At 48.2% G+C, this 20,424-nt stretch overlaps 1 protein-coding gene across 1 annotated transcript in view; it reads left to right on the forward strand.

The window, feature by feature from the left end:
* LOC101115005 (dehydrogenase/reductase SDR family member on chromosome X) overlaps nt 1-20,424 on the forward strand; it is a 137,661-nt gene that overhangs the window by 109,889 nt on the left and 7,348 nt on the right. Inside the window, exons 5-6 of the mRNA XM_027963301.2 lie at nt 3,622-3,829; nt 12,336-12,543. Coding sequence (XP_027819102.1) covers nt 3,622-3,829; nt 12,336-12,543 — 416 coding nt within the window. The remainder of the gene's footprint in view (nt 1-3,621; nt 3,830-12,335; nt 12,544-20,424) is intronic.

Below are 20,424 nucleotides of genomic sequence, written 5' to 3' on the forward strand. Positions count from 1 at the left end.
CATAGCAAAGACACAGTGATTTATAACAAAGTACAGTGATCTATTACAAAAGAGAAAATCCATTAACTCAAAAAGTCTAGTATTGCTAACATCAAAAACTACCATATTTCCTTTTCTATAGTCCAAATACATTGATTAATGTATTCCCAGGTGCCTAAGGATATGGAGGCCTGGCGGCAATCATTGACTCAACAAGAAGAAAAAGCCCTGTGCTAATTAAGACTCTCAAAATACTCCAAAACTCTCTGTGCTGTTTATGGTTGAGAGGTAGTAAACAATCATGTGCCTAGTGGCAGGAGTATGGATAATCCTGTCACACAAGCTAGTCTGTCAGCAGAGAGGTTTGACCTGAGACATCCTTGTCCCACCCAGAGCAGGGAATTAGCAGCAATTATTGACACAACAAATGAAAAACCCTTCACCAATATAATTCTTAACCAACCCACTATACTAATAATTTCCAACTCCTGAAGAGAATTTGCCTTTCGTAAGTCTAAAACATCTCGTGCCTCTCAGATTGGGAGGCTGTAAACAATCACATGTGGCCGGACAAACCTATACAGGTGGGCTAGATAACCTTCAGAGGAGTCCGTAAGCTGAAACACTCTTGTCACGCCCAATAATTTTTATTGTCTTGGAGCTGTACGTTTACTCCTTCTCCGAGAGAAACGGTTATGGGGGAGAGCCCCCGTAAAGTCAGAGGTGTAGGTGAGAGCATGAAACAGACTCTGGCTTTGGGGTTAGATGCTCGGGAACAGGGGGTTTCCTGAGGCTTGATCACGCCTTTGCGTATGCCAAGCCTCCTTCCTCATGACCTTTGCCATGGGCGGAGTTCCTCACGCTGGCCCCCGGCAGCTCAGTCGTGTCTGACTCTCTGCGACCCCATGGACTGCAGCCCGCCAGGCTCCTCTGTCCATGGGATGCTCCAGGCAAGGATACTGGAGTGCGTAGCCTTTCCTTTCTCCAGGCGCAGGGGTGGAGCCCAGGTCTCCTGCATTGCAGGCAGATTCCGTATCATCTGAGACACCAAGGAAGCCCAAGGATACTGGAGTGGGTTGCCATGCTCTTCTCCAAAGGCATCTTCCTGACCCAGGGATGGAGCCCAGGTCTCCTGCATTGCAGGCAGATTCTTTACCAGCTGAGCCAGCAGGGAAACCCAGATGGGCTAGCAGTATAGATAAATCGCCTCCCTCTTGAGCCTCCCTCCCAGCCCCCATCCACCCATCTAGGTCATCACAGAGCCCCGAGCTGGGCTCCCTGGGCTATACAGAGCTAGCTGTCTGCTTCACGCACGGTCGTGTATATATCAGTCCTTTATGTCGGTCCTTTTCTATTCATCCCACCTTCTCCTTCCCCCAGCGTCCCGCAAACTGTTCTCTGCGTCTGCGTCTCTGTTACTGCCCTGAAATTAGGTTCTTCTGAACCGATTTTGTAGATTCCGCATATACGCATGAATACTTGTTTTCCTGACTTACTGCGCTTTGTATGACAGACTCTAGGTCCGTCCACATCAGTGCATCTGACAGTTTCATTCCTTGTCGTGGCTGAGTAATATTCCATGGTGGGCTTCCCAGCTGGCTCGCCGGGTTATGAATCTGCCTTTGATGGAGGTTCGATCCCTCGAAAGATCCCCTGGAGGAGGGCGTGGCAACCCACTCCAGTATTCTTGCCTGGAGAATCCCGTGGACAGAGGAGCCTGGTGGGGCTACAGTCCATGGGGTTGCAAAGAGTTGGACACGTTGAACACACACCCATTAAATATTCCGTTGTATATATATTACTTTTTATTGACTACTGTTTAATACAGGGCAACATTTTAGAACATCTTTGAGCTTAGCATCATATAATAACAGCAAACTCAGTTGATATGTTAAAACTGTAGCAAAGTTTCTCATTTCAGAACCACACACCTTTAGACAGCTGACCACCGTGCAGAAAATGTCTCTAGTTGAGGAAACCTGTTTTGTTTACGTAGAGGTCTTGGGGAGAAGGATGATCAGTGGGTGTAGTCTTAAAATAATGGACGTTTGTTCTAGGTCTGTAATTTGCTTGTGTGAACTTTGCCAAGCCCCTTGACTTTTTCTTTTTTTTAATATTTAAAAGGCATTTTATTTTACGGGGCTTCTCAGGGCTGCCCTTGTGGCTCAGCTGGTAAAGAATCCGCCTGCAACGCAGGAGACCTGGGTTCGATCCCTGGGTTGGGAAGGTCCCCTGGAGATGGGAAAGGCTACCCACTCCAGTCTTCTGGCCTGGAGAATCCCACAGACTGTATAGTCCGTGGGGTCGTAAAGTCAGAGACGACTGATCGACAGTCACTTTCACTTCTCACCTTCAGGTGGTAAAGACTCTGCCTTCCAATGCAGGAGACGCAGGTTCAATCCCTTGGTTGGAAAGATTCCCCCGGAAAAGGGAATGGCAACCCACTCACGTACTCTTGCCTGGAGAAATCCCATGGACAGAGGAGTCTGGTGGGCTGCAGTGAAATAGTCAGAGATGACTGACTTAGCACAGCTTAAAGCACATTTTGTTTTAAATATAGCTGTGTGTATATGTCAGCCCCAAACTCCCAATCTATTGGGTTGGCCAAAACATTCTTTTGAGATTTTCTGGAAGATCTTACAGGAAAGCTAAACAATCTCTTTGGAAACCCAATATTTTGTTCATCAGATTTTAGGTGCTGTATGAGTGGTCCCCAAACTGTTTGGCACCAGGGACAAACTTCACAGAAGCCAATTTTCCACAGACTGAAGGTAGAGGGGGGTGGTGATGGTTTCGGGAAGATTCAAGCGCAATTGCATCGATTCTGCACTTTATTGCTGTTGTTCAGAGGCTGTGTTGTATCTGACACTTGTGAGCCCATGGACTGCAGCACGCCAGGCCTCCCTGTCCATCACCAACTCCCGGAGCTTGCTCAAACTCATGTCCATGGAGTCACTGATGCCATCCAACCATCTCATCCTCTGTCGTCCCCTTCTCCTCCTGCCCTGAATCTTTCCCATCATCAGGGTCTTTTCCAATGAGTCAGCTCTTTGCATCAGGCGGCCACAGTATTGGAGCTTCAGCTTCAACTTCAGTCCTTCCAATGAATATTTAGGACTGATTTCCTTTAGGATGGACTGGTTGCATCTCCTAGCAGTCCAAGGGACTCCCAAGAGTCTTCTGCAACACCACAGTTCAAAAACATCAATTCTTTGACACTCAGCTTTCTTTAAGGTCCAACTCTCACATCCATACATGACTACTGGAAAAACCATAGCTTTGACTAGACGGACCTCTGTCTGCAAAGCGATGCCTCTGCTTTCCAAAACGCTGTCTAGGTTGGCCATAACTTTCCTTCCGAGGAGCAAGCATCTTTTAGTTTCGTGGCTGAACTCACCATCCTTGGTGATTTTGGAGCCCAAGGAAATACCGTATGTCACTGTTTCCACCTGCCCCCCATCTATTTGCTGTGGACAGAGCTGGACACTGAGGTGGGCAGGGGTGCTGGGAGTTAGGACCAGAGATACTGTCCTGGAGTTTAGGGGCTTCTCCGTCGTCTACGGGATGGTGTAGAGTCTCATCTCTTCCCACCCCACCCACCTACTCTTTTCTGACTCTCCTGAGCGCCCCCTTTGTCCCTAGCCGGCGTGATGATGGTGCCCCAGAGGACCACGGACGACGGCTTTGAGGAGCACTTCGGCGTCAACTATCTGGGGCACTTCCTGCTGACCAACCTCCTCCTGGACACCCTGCAGGAGTCGGGCGCCCCTGGCCGCAGCGCCCGGGTGGTGACCGTGTCCTCGGCCACGCACTACGTGGGGGAGCTGAACCTGGACGACCTCCAGAGCAGGTGAGTCGGGGAGGCAAGGTGACCTGTCAACGCGACGCTCTGCACAGGGTACTTGTCCCAGGCGACGTCGCTTCCCACCTCCTGGTCTGCAGCTCAGCCTCTCTCGTGGCCAAAAAAAAAAGCAAAAAACTGCAGCCACCAACACAGGCAGACCTGGGAGGGGCTGTGGGTTTTGGTTCCAGACCGCAGTGATAAAGGACGTATCGCGTGAAAGCGAGCTGCACAAATTGGTTTTTCTTTCTACTGCATCTGAAAGCGATGCTTACTCTAGCCTGTAATTTCTTAGATGTGCAATAAATAGCATTGTGTCTAAAATAACAGGGTACAGACCTTCATTAAAAAAAAAAAATCCTTTATTGCTGAAGAATGCTAACTGTCCTCTGAGCCTTGAGTGTTCAGTTCAGTCGCTCAGTCGTGTCCGACTCTTTGCGACCCCATGGAGTGCAGCACGCCAGGCCTCCCTGTCCATCACCAACTCCCGGAGCTTGCTCAAACTCATGTCCGTGGAGTCCGTGATGCCGTCCAACCATCTCATCTCAGCGACTTGTAATCTTCTGGGGAGAGTTCTTGTGCGCTCAGTACTTGTCTAGTTGTCTATGTTATGCATAGTATCAATCGGGCATGTATGTATCAAAATCCTGCATATGTATCAATCGCCGTCTCTCAATTCCTCCCACCCCGACGTTCCCCTTTGGCGTCCATATGCTTGTTCTCTACATCCGTGTGTCTGTGTCTGTTATGCAAATAAGAGCGTCTATACCATTTCTCTCCCTGGAGAAGGGAATGACAACCCGCTCAAGTATTCTTGCCTGGAGAATCCCACGGACGGGGGAGCCTGGCGGGCTGCAGTCCGTGCGCTCGCAAGAAGTCGGACACGACTTATCAACTGAAAACCTACCGTTTCTCCACGCTTCGCCTAAGTGTTAATAAACGATATTTGCTTTTCTCTTTCTGACTTCACTCTGCATGAAAAGTCACAACCTTTTTTGCAGTAGTCACATCAAAGGTCACTCATCACAGCTCAACAGAACAAATATGATCACCATGCAAAGACTTGAAAGAGTGTGAGAAAGCAGGCCTTTAATTTAGAGTCGGCTGGAAATACGTCGCTGAAGAGATGATAAGGTGAATCTCCTGGCTACCGAAACTTTCTCTATTACGTGTTTCCATCTTGTGTGCACCTGGCTGATAACCGAGCAACTCACAGCTGTTCAATGTCATGTCAGAACTGCAGAGCACCGTTTACAACCGGCCCTTCACTTCGAGTCAGGACTACGGCACTCTGAAATAAAGATTCTGTCAAATTCAAAATGTAAAAGAAGGATACAGGGAGAATGACGGAAACGTGACAGAGAGACGTGAGATGAACAGACGCTGTTTTGAAACTCGGCGCCAGGAGGTTTCCTCCACACGGAGCTCGCCCAGACCTTCAGTGCACACAGAAGCGCAATATTGCTGACGCGCAGCAAGAGGAGATCAGGAACCGTGTGCTGTTTTGCGGTCACACCTGTGTGTTTATATTTACGCTTTGAGGCAAATCCTAGTATATTCTTCAACACGTGAGAAAACCCGTGAAGCATGGTTACAATTTAGTCTATGAGGCGTAGTTGACGTACAGTGTTGTAATTTCCGCCTTGGAGCCAAGTGACTTCTCCATACACATCTATCCATTCTCTTCTCTTTTATTCTTTTCCGTGACGGTTTATTGGGGCTTTCCTGATAGCTCAGGAAAGATTCCGCCTGCAATGCAGGAGACCCTGGTTCAGTTCCTGGGTCAGGAAGATCCCCTGGAGAAGGGCTAGGCTACCCATTCCAGTATTCTTGGGTTTCCCTGATAGCTCAGTTGGGAAAGAATCTGCCTGCAATGCAGGAGACCCCGGTTCGGTTCCTGGGTCAGGAAGATCCCCTGGAGCAGGGCTAGGCTACCCATTCCAGTATTCTTGGGTTTCCCTGATGGCTCGGCTGGTAAGAATCTGCCTGCAATGCAGGAGACCCCGGTTCGGTTCCTGGGTCTGGGAAGATCCTCTGGAGCAGGGAAAGGCTTCTACAAACACGTATTATATGTTATTATATATAATCATATATGTTACACATTAAATATATGGACCTTCCCTGGTGGCTCAGATGGTAAAGAATCTGCCTGCGATATGAGAGACCAGGCTTGATCCCTGGGTTGGGAAGATCCTCTGGAGGAGGGAAATGGCAACCCAACCAGTATCATATCGTTATATATTATATATATTAATTTTTATATACAACAATACTTATATAAGTATATAGCTAGTATATATCTAATCTTAACATATTTATATTTACTATATTATGTAATAACATGTAAATGTACTATTGTATAATGTTGCATATATTATACAATATATTAAACATATAATTGTTAAATAAATATATAACTTTTAAACTTGCACAGTTAAACTTATTTAACTTAAATAATTATGTTAATATTTATATAATTGTATATATAAGCATAATTATACTTGCATAGTCACATATATTATCATATTCATATCATTATTTGCACGTGTGTTAGTTGCTCAGGACTCTTTGCGACCTCGTGGACCGTAGACCACCAGGCTCCTCCACCCGTGGGATTCTCCAGGCAAGAGTACTGGAGTGGGTTGCCATTTCCATATTAATATATAGTGTATAAATTTAAAGGTTGTATTGTATTTATTGTCTAATACTGGCTATATTCCTCGTGCTTTAAAACATATCCTCGTCCCATATATAGTTTTTTTACTTTCTGGACACACCCTGCGACATGCAGGGATATTAATTCCCTGACTAGGGATCAAACTCACATCTGTTACGCTGGAAGGTAAAGTCTTAAGGACTGGAACACCAGCTAAGTCGTGTCCAACTCTCTGTGACCCCAAGGACTGTAGCCCGCCAGGCTCCTCTGTCCATGGGATTCTCCAGGCAAGAACACTGGAGTGGGTTGCCATTTGCTTCTCCGGGGGAGCTTCTGGACCCAGGGGACCGAACCCAGGTCTCCTGCATCACAGGGAGATTCTTTACCACTGAGCCAGGGGGAAGCCCTTTGGACAGTATCTATTTTTTCTCTGATGAGAACTTGAAAAACTTTTTTTTTTATTTTTTTTTTTAGTGCAAATATATGATCTACTCCATTACTGGTGTCTTGCTAACAATGGATGCCCTTCCTCACTGTGTCCACTTAGCGCCTGGTCTCGGGGGTCCCAGTATCCTTACTGCGGTGGGCTTAGATTGGCTCTGAGTTCAGTGCCAGACCCAGACCAAATACAACACTCAGCCTTGTAAACACCACTACTGCTTGCATCAAATGTGGAAGTCAAGGTCCAGTTTCTTCTTCTCAACCGAAAAAACCACGCTGCTGCAATTTACGAGAAGATTTACCATGTCTAAGTAACGCTTTCCTAGGTTGCTCATCAAGAACCAATCCTTTAGAGAGTTATCGAGTCTTTGATTCAGTACACAGATTTGCGTATATTGTGTCTAAAATACCATCCTTCCCCTTTCCTTCTCTTGCCTTTAAGATAGAGAAAGTGACACGGATCTGAACATGCCAACTCAAAATGTGCCACTTGGATACACAGATTATTTTGAGCTGAAGGCCATTGCAAAGCAACAGATGCAGAAACATGCCATCCTGGAACTTCCCTTATCTAACTAAAAACAGAAACTTCTGAGGAACGAGGACTTTCCGAGTGTTCGGAATCCCCCAGACCTGTGAAATTAGAAGTGAAATTAACAAGTGTTTCTCTTGTTAATCTGACATGTGTTGCTTTAATCTGCATGCCCGCATCACCGAACATAAAAGTATAGAAGAAACTTTTTTTTTTGCCTTTCCAACAAAAAGGCTACCACAGTGATATCTCTACTTCTGTTTTAGACTGACCTTCCAATATTTATGACGCAGTTATATTAATAAGTTACTGTTTATTGAAAACAAAGGTATATTTATGGTTTCAGTTCTACCTTTTGAGGCCGTGTGTTACAAAGGGCACTTACTAAAAGCCTCCTGTTTCGAAGCAAGTCGCGTAGACATTTTGTGAATGTCTTCTGCCGGTGCTTTAGTTTGTAAAGGGAATTTGGGAAACTGGTTCTGAGGAACCTATTTGCAGGGCAGGAACACAGACGCTGATGTAGAAACAGGCATGCGGACACGGGGTCTGGCGGGGGGAGCAGAGGGTGGGAGGAACTGAGAGAGGAGCAGTTTGGCTGTTAACATTGTAATCATCTCTTCATTGTTTTCAATACCAACTGTGTCTCTTGTCCCTCGGGGCTTTACTTAGAAACTCTAATGGGAATCCTGTTCTCTGGTGTCTCAGCTCTGATTCTTTTCCATTTCCAGCGTGGATGTGTATCTTTCAAACCACCAGGGAGCCACTCCTGAAATTACCTGGACTCTTGTTTTTCTTTTTTTATCCTTTAGAGACAAGTATTGACTTTTTGCGTCGTCTCTTCTCCGTGCTATAGTAGAGGACCATAATTCTTCTTTTCACAAAGATTTAGCATATTTTTTTTCTCACTGGAGTGTGATTGGCTTATAATGTTGTGTGAGTTTCTGCTGTACAAGGCATGAAGCAGCTATATGCGTACATATAATCCCTTCCCTCCCGAGCTTCCTCTGCATCCCCCATCCCAGCCCATTGGGTCATCGCAGGCCACACCGCCGGGCTCCCTGTGCCACTCAGCAGCTTCCCACTAGCTGGCTCTGTTGCGCATGGCGCCGTATAGATGGAAGCGCTCCTCTCTCAGTTCCTCCCGCCCTCTGCTGCCCCCGCCAGACCCCGTGTCCGCATGCCTGTTTCTACATCAGCATCTGTGTTCCTGCCCTGCAAATGGGTTCCTCAGAACCAGTTTTCCAAATCCCCTGCTGCTGCTGCTGCTGCTGCTAAGCCGCTTCAGTTGTGTCCGACTCTGTGTCACCCCATAGACGGCAGCCCACCAGGCTCCCCCGTCCCTGGGGTTCTCCAGGCAAGAACACTGGAGTGGGTTGCCATTTCCTTCTCCAATGCATGAAAGTGGAAAGTGAAAGGGAAGTCGCTCAGTCGTGTCCGACTCTTCGCGACCCCACAGACTGGAGCCCACCAGGCTCCTCCGTCCATGGGATTTTCCAGGCAAGAGTACTGGAGTGGGGTGCCATAGCCTTCTCCGTCCAAATTCCCTATACATGCGTTAATATACAGTAACTGTCTTTCCCTTTCTGACTCACTGCAATCATCTGTATGACAGATGATTCTCTGGGTCCATCCACATTGCGACAAACAACCCAATTTCTTCCCTTCTTTATGGCTTAGTAATATTCCATGCACATATCACCACATTCTCTTTATCCATTCACCTGTTGACAGACATCTAGGTTGCTTCCAGGTCCTGGTTACCCTCAATAGTTCTGCAGTGAACACTGTTCATTTTTTTAAAGAACCTCCATACTCGTCTCCGTAGAGGTAAGCCATAATTCTGTCATGCGTCAATTTTCCTTTAAGGAACCTGCACATTTCCGGTGTCTTCTTTCTTAACTTCACGACTGCTCTTCCGTCCCAAACGGCCATGTTAATTCAGGAGCAGACGGATGTATGTCTTGCTGACATGGTCCAAAGCCAACGGGAAAGTTGAGCCTTTATCTCCCCGTACTTAATAACCCCCTCATTCCTGGAGCTTTCTCCTCCCCTGCTGGGCAGAGAGAGGAACAGCTTGCCAGAAACAGGCATCTCGACTATAATTGGGGGGTTGTCACGGATCCCGGGGAGGGAATTGGTGCTTGGAACTCTGCTGTGTTATCATATCCCTTCCTCCCTCCAACAAAAGATGTGTTTGGAGTTCCTCTGGCAAATGCTCTGCGGAAACTCGTCCTGCGTCACCCTTGGCCAACCTGCCCTGACTCATCGCTGAGACAAAGGACTTGGGGCTTATTCTCCAGCTTAAATTGCAGGGGCCCCCGAAATAACCTCAGAGTTTGCATGTGGCCTCTTGTGACAAGTGGCTGGCTGCTGGCCGGCAACAGAGTGGGGGCTTGCTGACAAGGAAGAAAGTTGCCGCCCAGGGAAACGGCAGGAGGTGGGACGGAGTCCCCGAGGGTGTTGATGTGGTTGTCACATTTTGACAGCCGAGAGCCCACGTGTGCAATTTACAAAACAGCTTGAGGTGGTTTTTAAATTTTTTTTTCCAGAAAGCCTCACTAGGCAATGACGCTTACGTGGCTTCATTTCTCAGCCTTATCATTGCTTCTCCTGTTTTCTACGTTTAAATATTTCCCTTTCCGTTTTGTCATTTTTTTTCCCTCTTATGTGTTTTCCCTTGGTCATGTTTCCTGACTTTGCTTTTCTGAATCATTGAGTCCATTTAGTTCATTTAATGCAATTTTCAATTCCTGTTTAGTAAGAGCCTTTGTGCATAAGAGGCATTGAATTCCAGCGAGTGCTGTTTTTTCTCTTTTTCCTTTTTTGCTTCTCATGTCAGGATGGATTTCTTTCTTTTGAATGTCTGTCTGCATTAAATTCCCACAAGGGTGAATTCCGTGGATGGATTCTCTCCGAATGTTAGAGTCACCACGGGGGCTGAAGATGTAAACTAACATAGACTCTGGGGCACGTTGAACCGCAAGAAGAAACACAAGTGGGGCTGCATTCGTATCCACAAAATTACAGAAAAAGAACTGCGGACATGAAGAAAATGACCGATCCCCGATGAACCAGACGTGGAGTATTTTGCCAGGAAGACTTCCTTGGTTTTCTTTATTTTTCAGACTTGTTTTTTTTTTTTTTTTTCCGTGTGGGCCATTTCAGACTTGGGTTTTTTTTTTTTTCCCGTGTGGGCCATTTCTGAAGTCGATATTGAGTGTGTTACAGTGTTGCTTCTGTTCCTTTTTGTGGAGAGTTATCAGGTTTTAATGTCCCTTTCACAGTAAGTGCTAGCTGTTCTTTTTAAACACAAATCACTTGGGTTTTTCATTTGCAGATTTATTGTTGATGACAAAGAAAAGAAAAGGATGAAAGCCTCCAAACTGGTCCTTGTTATTCATTCTGTTTAACTTTTATTGGAGTGTAATTGCTGTACACCGTCGTCTCTTGTGTGTTGGGTTTTTTTAGCCGTGAGGCATGTGGGATCTTGTCTCCCTGACCAGGCATGCAACACCCAGCCCCTGCACTGCCAGGTGGATCCTCAGCCACTGGACTGCCCGGAAAGTCCCCGGTAGAGATGTTCACGAGCTCTTCATTCTACGCAGGATGTGTAGCTACGCATAAAATTACTAGCGAAAAGACTGATGCTGGGAGGGATTGGGGGCAGGAGGAGAAGGGGACGACAGAGGATGAGATGGCTGGATGGCATCACCGACTCGATGGACGTGAGTTTGTGTGAACTCCGGGAGTTGACGATGGACGGGGAGGCCTGGCGTGCTGCGATTCATGGGGTCACAAAGAGTCGGACACGACTGAGCGACTGAACTGAACTGAACTGAAGCTACCACAGTTAGTTTGCCTGGAGTGGTATTTTCTCTGCAGTGAATTCTTTTCTACATTCCAGGAACGCTACTTTCTGGGAAAGGTTAGGTATAGGTGACCAACAATTATATTTTTATTTATTTATTTAAAGAATTTTTGTTTTGATGGGGACTGTTTTTAAAGTCTTTATGGAATTTCTTATTAATGCCATATTGCTTCCGTGTTACGCTTTGGTATTTCGGCCACAAGGCATGTGGGATTTTAGCTCCCTGACCAGGGATCAAACCCACACCTCTTGCATTGGAAGGTGAAGAGGCCTTCACCACTGGACCGCCAGAAAAAAAGCCCTGTGGTTTTCAGGAAGTGGTGCCCACGTCCAACCTCGTAAAATAGTGCCTGATGGTAGAAAGTCAAAAAGGGAGTGGATGGAGGTGGTCGTTGTGCGCTAGAGGAACACATCTGTCCTGGCGTCTTCCCCAAGTGTCAAACACTCCAAGGAGAAAAGAAAAAGTGATGTGGAGCCCATAGCAAGGTCACAGGTGGGCAGCTCTGCTCCAGAATCACAGGATAAACATCTCTGGAACTGACCAAGCCCCATAGCAACTGTTGCCATGAGCCTCCAGATCTAAACCAGCCAGTCCCCTGACCCTATATTGGGTGAAATATCCACCCTAGTACCCACCCTGTAGCATCCTAGGAGAGCTCCACAGCGCAGGTAACACACGTGGGCGCCCCTGGTGACTCACTCGGTAAAGAATCCGCCTGCAGTGCAGGAGACCCGGGTTCGATGCCTGGGTTGGGCAAGATCCCCTGGAGGAGGGCACGGCAACCCACTCCAGTCTTCTTGCCTAGAGAATCCCACGGATGGAGGAGCCTGGTGGGGTGCAGCCCACGGGGTTGCAAAGAGTCGGACATGACTGAGTGACTCAGCACAGCCCGCTTGACCTCGGGCACGTCTCTAGGTGCCCTCAACCCGTGCCTGGCGCTGTTGTCCACGGCTGGGCCAGGGCAGCGTCGGCATCCAGACGCCCGGGTCTCACAGCCTCCCCTCTTTGCTCCTGCAGTACCAGCTACTCGGCGCACGCAGCCTATGCGCAGAGCAAGCTGGCCCTGGTGCTGTTCACATACCACCTGCAGGCGCTGCTGAGTGCCCGGGGCATCCCCGTGACCGCCAGCGTGGCCGACCCCGGCGTGGTGGACACCGACCTCTACAGACACGTCTTCTGGGGCACCCGGCTCGTCAAGAAGCTCCTGGGCTGGTGGGTTTTCAAGGTAAAGGCCGCGATGCTCGGGGTGTTGCTCTGGTCCGTGGGCAGATCTGGCTTTAACCTCGTTGACACCGCTGTGTTACTGATTCCAGGCTCCGCATCTTTCTCTGTTCATCTGTTGATGGACATTGAGGTTGCTTTCATGTCTCAGCGATTGTAAAGAGTGCTGCGATGAACCCTGGGGTGTGCGTGTCTTTTCTAATTATCATTTTCTCCAGGTATATGCCCCAGCAGCGGGATCACAGGATCGTATGATAGCTCTGTTTCTAGTTTTTTGCCAACACTCCATACCGTTTTCCATAATGCCTGGGCAAGTATACATTGCCACCAAAACTGCTGTGAAGGTTGAGTTATAGCTATCTTTTCTAAACATGGCTTTCTTCAGATATATTCCTAGCAGTAAGATTGCAGGGTCAGATGGCGGATGTATTGTTCATGTTTTTTTCTTTAAGGAACCTCCATACTGTACTGGTAAAGAATCAGCTGGTAAAGAATCCACCTGGAATGCGGGAGATCCCTGGGTTAGATCCCTGGATCAGGAAGATCCCCTGGAGAAGGGAAAGGCTACCTATTCCAGTATTCCGGCCTGGAGAATTCCATGGACTGTATATTCATGGGGCCGCAAAGAATCAGACACAGCTGAGCGACTTTCGCTTCATTTCCATCTGGCCGGTGTGAGGTGTCCCCTCACTGGAATTTTGATTTGCATTTCTTTGATAACCAGCGACGCTGAGCATCTTTTCAGGTACCCGAGGGCCGTCCGTATGTCTTTCTTTGGAGAGATGTCTGTTGGGATCTTCCGTGTGGTCTTCTCTTTAGGATAAATTCTCGAGAAGGAGTTTGTTTAGCTAGAGGATGTGCTCTGTGTGCTAGACGCTCAGTCGTGTCTGACTCTCTGCGACCCCATGGACTGTAGCCCGCCAGGCTGCTCTGTCCGTGGGATTCTCCAGGCAGGAATACTCGAGTGGGCTGCCATGCTCTCGTCCAGGGGATCTTCCCCACCCGGGGATCGAACCCGGGTCCCCTGCATCGCAGGTGGATTGTTTATAGTCTGAGCCACCAGGGCGGCCCCTAGCTAAGGGACACAGACATGGAGTACGTGGACCCCAACCTCCCACAACACGTCTGCTGATGTGCGTGTGGAACGGTGTCCCCGGCCCATATGCAGTGCGTGTAGGTCTCCACGTTTGTCGCTGTGACCAGTCAGGTTGTGTCTTTGCTGCGCAGTCATCTGGCTTCTTGCTTGAATCACATCCCTCCTCGAGCCGTGATCTTTTCCGTGGGAGGTGCTGACTCCCCGAGGGGAGTCGGGTAAATCACCCACCTCCGCAGTCCTGGCAGGTGCGCAGAATTCATTTCGTCCTCTCTGTGGGATCTCGCACATTAGCAACCGCGATGGTCAGAGCTCTGGAGGGGCGGGGTGGACGCCGTCAGTGACCGTGACCGTCGCCGGTTCTCCGCCTCCGGGTTCCCCTCGGTCCGGAATTCCGGGACCACCCACGGAGCTCAGATTCTGGCAGATGCGAACAAGCAGAGGCGACTGTCCCCAGCAAGCAGCCAGCAGCAGCTGTAATCGCATGTCCGTCACCGGGACAGCAAAACCCACCTCTCCTGTATCAGCCGGTTCCCCTCTGGTTCCATTTAAAATCTCATTTCTTCCTGTGGATGAGACATGGGTGCTGTTCTATGTCGCTAAGTGTGTCTGACTCTTTGTGAGCCCGTGGACTGTAGCCCGCCAGGCTCCTCTGTCCATAAAAATACTGGAGTGGGTTGCCGTGTCCTTCTCCAGGGGATCTTCCCAACGCAGGGATGGAACCTGGGTCTCTCGCACTGCAGGCGGATTCTTTACCGCTGAGCCACCAGGGAAGCCCCTGTCTCTTTGTGTTCACCCTTTGTCAGCAGCACACTGGCAGTTGCCTTGGGCATCTTCTGTCCACCTCTGCAAGGACTCAACCAAGCGCTGCTGCAGCTGCAGACCTTTCGCGCTCCCTGAAAGGGGCTCAGCGTGGACAGCGGATGGGAAAGACTGCTCCGGGAAAGACTGGCAGGACAGGTCTTCAGAGGGCTGGGTACTCTCAGGAGCCCATTTCACAAGCCCGGTTATTTCATCTCCTCATATCTAGAAAAGCACTGAAAAGCCCTGCATGGTGGTGACCGCTCCCCGTGACGAGCAGAAACCTTGCATAAAATAATACGTGTTTCATTGCACGTACTCCCCCTTCAACAAAATCACTTATACCCCGACCTTCCCCCTCTTGGCTCTTTGGAGCAGTCTCTCAGCGCTATCTCAAGTGCTGTCTGCTGGCCCGCAGTCCTCATTTTGCGCGAAAGAAACCTCAACTGCCAGTCCTCACATTGTGCATTGATTTTTTTGAGTCGAGCCTTCTCGACTGACCAGATTATATTTCTAAACCACCTTTTAGAGGATTTTTACAAATAGGGAAACAAACCCACTGTAGGATGAAGAGGTCTCCTTCTGCTTAATCATTGGCTCATATTTCTCTATGTTTACGTGGTGGTTACATTTTTACAAGTCGTATCTTGTTGTTGTTCAGTCCCTCAGTCGTGTCTGACTCTGTGACCCCGTGGACCGCAGCACGCCAGGCCTCCCTGTCCATCACCAACTCCCGGAGCTTGCTCAAACCCATGTCCATCGAGTCAGTGATGCCATCCAACCATCTCATCCTCTGCCGTCCCCTTCTCCTCCCGCCTTCAATCTTTCCCAGCATCAGGGTCTTTTCCAGTGAGTCAGCTCTTTGCATCAGGTGGCCAAAGGATTGGAGTTTCAGCTTCAGCATCAGTCCTTCCAGTGAATATTCAGGACTGATTTCCTTTATGATGGACTGGTTGGATCTCCTTGCAGTCCAAGGGACTCTCAAGCATCTTCTGCAACACCACAGTTCAAAAGCATCAATTTTTTGGTTCTTAGCCTTCTTTGCGGTGCAACTCTCGTATCCACACATGACTCCGGGAAAAAGCATAGCTTTGACTAGAGTATACTATACTACACCTATAATATGCTCTAATATGTTATATGACTATATAAGTATCAGTATACTTACTTATAAGTGTATATGACTGTACGCTTATACGATTATGCTGCTGCTAAGTCACGTCAGTCGTGTCCGACTCTGTGCGACCCCAAAGGCAGCAGGTCGTCAGGCTCCCCCGTCCCTGGGATTCTCCAGGCAAGAACACTGGAGTGGGTTGCCATGTCCTTCTCCAATGGTAATAGAATAATGTGTGTATGACTCTACTATAATCATCTCATCTGAACAAATCTAACAGGAGGGGGAATTTTTAACTTACTTTAGGGAGCGTCGAGATTTCAGATGCTGCTGTTCCTTGTCTGAAAGTAAGCCATCTTTCATTTTGCCCACCTCTTTCTTGATGCTTGTGATATTGTGGTCTATGATAAATGCATATATTTGGGTTTGGGGGGTTTTTTTTTTGTCCCCTTTTCTGCCTCAGCCCTCCTAAAACCCTTGGAATTTCCCAAGAGCTGAGATCCTGAAAGACTCCCCTTGTTATGTAAATGTGTGACCTTTGGGACTTCCCCTAGGGTGGGGGCTGGTAACTGGCCATTAAAGGGTGGGACTTTTCAGTCTTAACCCTCTGACCTCCAGGGAGAGGGGGGCTGCAGATTGAATTCATCACCTATGCCTGGTATTTTGGGGCTTCCCCAGGTGGCTCTGCCTGCAGTGCAGGAGACTGGGGTTCATCCCTGAATCGGGAAGACCCCCTGGAAGAGGGCATGGCAACCCACTCCAGTGTTCTTGACTGGAGAATCCCATGGACAGAGGAACCTGGTGGGGCTACAGTGCACGGGGTCGCAAAGAGTCAGACACTGCTGAATGGACTCGGCACGCATGCATTCACACACTTGGATTCGTCTCCTGGGGGAGGTCACAGTTTATCACCCTGCACGTGGTATTAAATGTTGAGAGCTGCCCACGCTGAGGTATGTCAGAGCAGATTATTGACCCCTGTCCTCCTGAAGTCCTCCACCCGCACCCATGAAGTGGTTCAGATCCTTTCTCTGGGGTAAGAATGCATGGGTTCTTTCTGGTTTTTTGCTGTTCCCTGCAGCTTTGGTCTTCCGCAGACCGCCATTTCTCTTTCTGTTGGGAACATCAAAGGCAGTGGCATTATAAGACTAGAAGGGCCTCCTATGTCAATGCTTCCTGGGAATTCCATTTGGTCTTAGAAGACCGTTTTTCCAGCGCACAGTCTGAGTGCTGAGAATGCAATGTGATTTTGTTTTTCATTCGCTCGATCACGTCCGACTCTCTGCGACCCCATGGACGGAAGCACGCCAGGCTTCCCTGTCCTTTACCGACTCACAGAGCCTTCTCAAACTCATGTCCATTTAAAGTCAGTGACGCCATCCAAAAATCTCATCCTCTGTCGTCCCCTTCTCCTCTTGCCTTCAATCTTTCCCAGGATCAGGGTCTTTTTGAATGAGACAGTTCTTCCCATCAGGTGGCCAAAGGATTGGAGCTTCAGCTTCAGCATTGGTCCTTCCAAAGAATATTCAGGACTGATTTCCTTTAGGATGGACTGGTTGGATCTCCTTGCAGTCCAAGGGACTCTCAAGCGTCTTCTTCAACACCATGGTTCAAAAGCATCGATTCTTTGGCACTCAGCTTTCTTTACAGTCCAACTCTCACATCCATACATTAGGAATAACCATAGCTTTGGCTAGACGGACCTTTGTTGGCAAAGTAATGTCTCTGCTTTCTCATATGCTGTCTAGGTTGGTCATAGCTTTCCTTCCAAGGAGCAAGCATCTTTTAATTTCATGGCTGCAGCCACCATCTGCAGGGATTTTGGAGCCCAAGAGAATAAAGTCTCTCACTGTTTCCAGATGCTTTGCACCTTCTTTACGCACGTTAAGCGTTGGACTGTTTGGTGTTTGCCAGCTTGAGTCAACTGCTGAGTGCTTGCATCCTGGAGCAGGAAACGGGGTTAGCTGTGTTTTAATGAGCATTTTCCGAAACACCCAGTGGTTCAGCAGTCTCCGTGGGATTACTTGGCATCTGAACGTTGCCTTTTTGGAAACGTCTGCTTGTCACGTTTCCCCTTTTGTTTAGGGGGTGTCTGGTTTTGCTGTTGTCTGATCACTAAGCCGTGTCCCACTCATTGTGACCCTAAGGAATCGCGGCACACCAGGCTTCCCTGTCCTTCACTGTCTCCTGGAGTTTGCTCAAACTCATGTCCAGTGAGTTGGTGATGTTCAGCCTTTCTCTCTCTCTCTTTTTTTCTTTATGAAACTTTATGTATTTATTAAAATGTTGGAGCTGTAAGTTGATTTCCAGACTGGTGTTAGTTTCAGGAGTACGGCAAGGTGAACCGTTTATGAATATGCGTGTGTCCACTCTCTCTTTAGACTGTTGGCCATCTAGATCGTTTCGGAATATCGAGTGGAGTTCCCTGTGCCGCACAGCAGGCCCTTTGTAGTTATCCGTCTTATGTGTCCTAGTGTGTGTATGTCAGTTTCCATCTCCCAATTCATCCCTCGTGCCTTCACCCCCAAGTCACCGTCAGTTTGTTTTCTGTGTCTGCGACTCTATTTCGGTTTTGGAAAAATGTTCATCTGTACCCTTTCTTTTTTAAGACCCCACATATCTGTGATATCGCATGGTATTTGTCTTTCTCTGTCTGGCTGACCTTACGTATTATAACAATCTCTGCATCCACCTGTGTTCGTGCAAATGGCATGACCTCATTCTTTTCTGTGGCTGATACTCCATGCGTGGACAGTCACCATATCCTCTTTATCCATTCATCTGCCGGTGGATATCCAGGTTGTTTCCATGCATGTGGCTGTTGGAAACATTCAGTTCAGTTCAGTTCAGTTGCTCAGTCGTGTCCGACTCTCTGCGACCCCATGAATCGCAGCACGCCAGGCCTCCCTGTCCATCACCAACTCTCGGAGTTCACTCAGACTCGCGTCCATCGAGTCCGTGATGCCATCCAGCCATCTCATCCTCGGTCGTCCCCTTCTCCTTCTGCCCCCAATCCCTCCCAGCATCAGAGTCTTTTCCAATGAGTCAACTCTTCGCATGAGGTGGCCAAAGTATTGGAGCTTCAGCTTTAGCATCATTCCTTCCAAAGAAATCCCAGGGCTGATCTCCTTTAGAATGGACTGGCTGGATCTCCTTGTAGTCCAAGGGACTCTCAAGAGTCTTCTCCAACACCACAGTTCAAAAGCATCAATTCTTCGATGCTCAGCCTTCTTCACAGTCCAGCTCTCACATCCATACATGACCACTGGGAAGACCATCGCCTTGACTAGACAGACCTTAGTCGGCAAAGTAATGTCTCTGCTTTTCAACATGCTATCTAGGTTGCTCATAAGTTGTTAAATATTAGGCTTTCTCTTTTGGATTCGCCCCTGTTTGTTTATTCTGACTGCTAATCCGTGTCTTTCACGTATGTTGCCGATACTCTTTTCCACTGTATTTTCTGTTTCAAGAAGATACAAAGCAGTAATATTGGAGAGTCATAACCAATGATATTAGAACATAGGAGGAAAATATTTTGGGGATGGAGAAACCAAAAAATAGATATACTAATATTTATCTGTATCTGTATCTGGAGACACATGCATGAACAGATATATGTACATGGAACGGGGGCTTTGCAGGTGGCACAGTGATAAAAGTCCCCCAGCCGATGCAGGAGACTTGGGTTTAATCCCTAAGTTGGGGAGATCCCCTGGAAAAGGAAATGGCAACCCACTCTATTATTCTTGCTTGGAGAATCCCATGGACAGAGGAGCCTGGTGGGCCACAGTCTATGGGGTCACATAGAGAGTCAGACTCACCTGAGCACACACGCCACCATATACTATACGAATTACTTCCTTAGATGCATGCGTATTTGTATGACTTGTGTGAATTCTCAAACGGGTGTGCCCTTGATCCCTGGACGGTGGGGGGAGTCTGTAGGACTGACGTGTCTTTGTGCCCCTTTACGTCATTTAGTGACATTCTTTTTAGTCCGTCCCCTACGTGCAAACGAGTTCCATTCCAGGAGCACGTCCCTACGTCCTATTTGTGGGTCCAACAGAGTTAGCTTGGGCACCCAACTAACCCAGTTGGCTGTATAGTTCTGTACTGTCTTAGCTTTATAGTACTTTTCACACAAACAATACACAAAAAGCAAACACAAGACAAACATTTTCAATCTTATAGTACGGTACCGTGAGAGGGACAGTCGCCCAGGGCAACAGCTGGCACAGAGGGGCTGGCATCGACAGAATCAGGCAAGAGGAGTTAGTGACTGAGCAGGGGGAGGCGGTGGGAGACGGCAGGGCTGAAGAGCTGTCAGCAGAGTAGACGGAGGGCGAGCTGCAGTGTTACTCACGCCTGAGGCTGATGGAACGCACCTTCACATCTTTGCGAGTTTGCACCTTGAGAGTTCGCGTGTAGAGGACTTCCCTGGTACATCACTCTGAAACGTCTATTCTGCGCCTTACCAAAAACCGTGGACTTGATTCCAAGTTCAGAGCCAGTTCCCGGAGCACGGCAGTTTTTCCCTTGGAAAAAAAAAAAAAAAAGATAGGTTGATACATTTATGAAGATGAGATGCTTAATTAGTTTTTTAAAAGTAGTTTTCTTTATTTATTGGCCGCACTGGGTCTTCATTCCTGTGTGGAATTTTCTGCAGCTGCACAGAGCGGGGTAACTCTGCAGTTGAGGTGCTTGAGGGCTTCTCAAGGTGGTGCCTTCTGTTACTGCCGAGCACAGGCTCTGAGACACAGGTTCAGTAGTTGCGGCGGCTTAGTTGCTCTGTGGCACGCGGGATCTTCCCAGACCGGGGATGGAACATGAATATCCTGCACTGGCTGGTGGATTCTTTACCACCAAGCCACCAGGGA

The sequence above is a fragment of the Ovis aries genome, chromosome X (genome assembly GCF_016772045.2).
Source record: "Ovis aries strain OAR_USU_Benz2616 breed Rambouillet chromosome X, ARS-UI_Ramb_v3.0, whole genome shotgun sequence".
In the NCBI taxonomy this organism is placed as follows: Eukaryota; Metazoa; Chordata; class Mammalia; order Artiodactyla; family Bovidae; genus Ovis; species Ovis aries.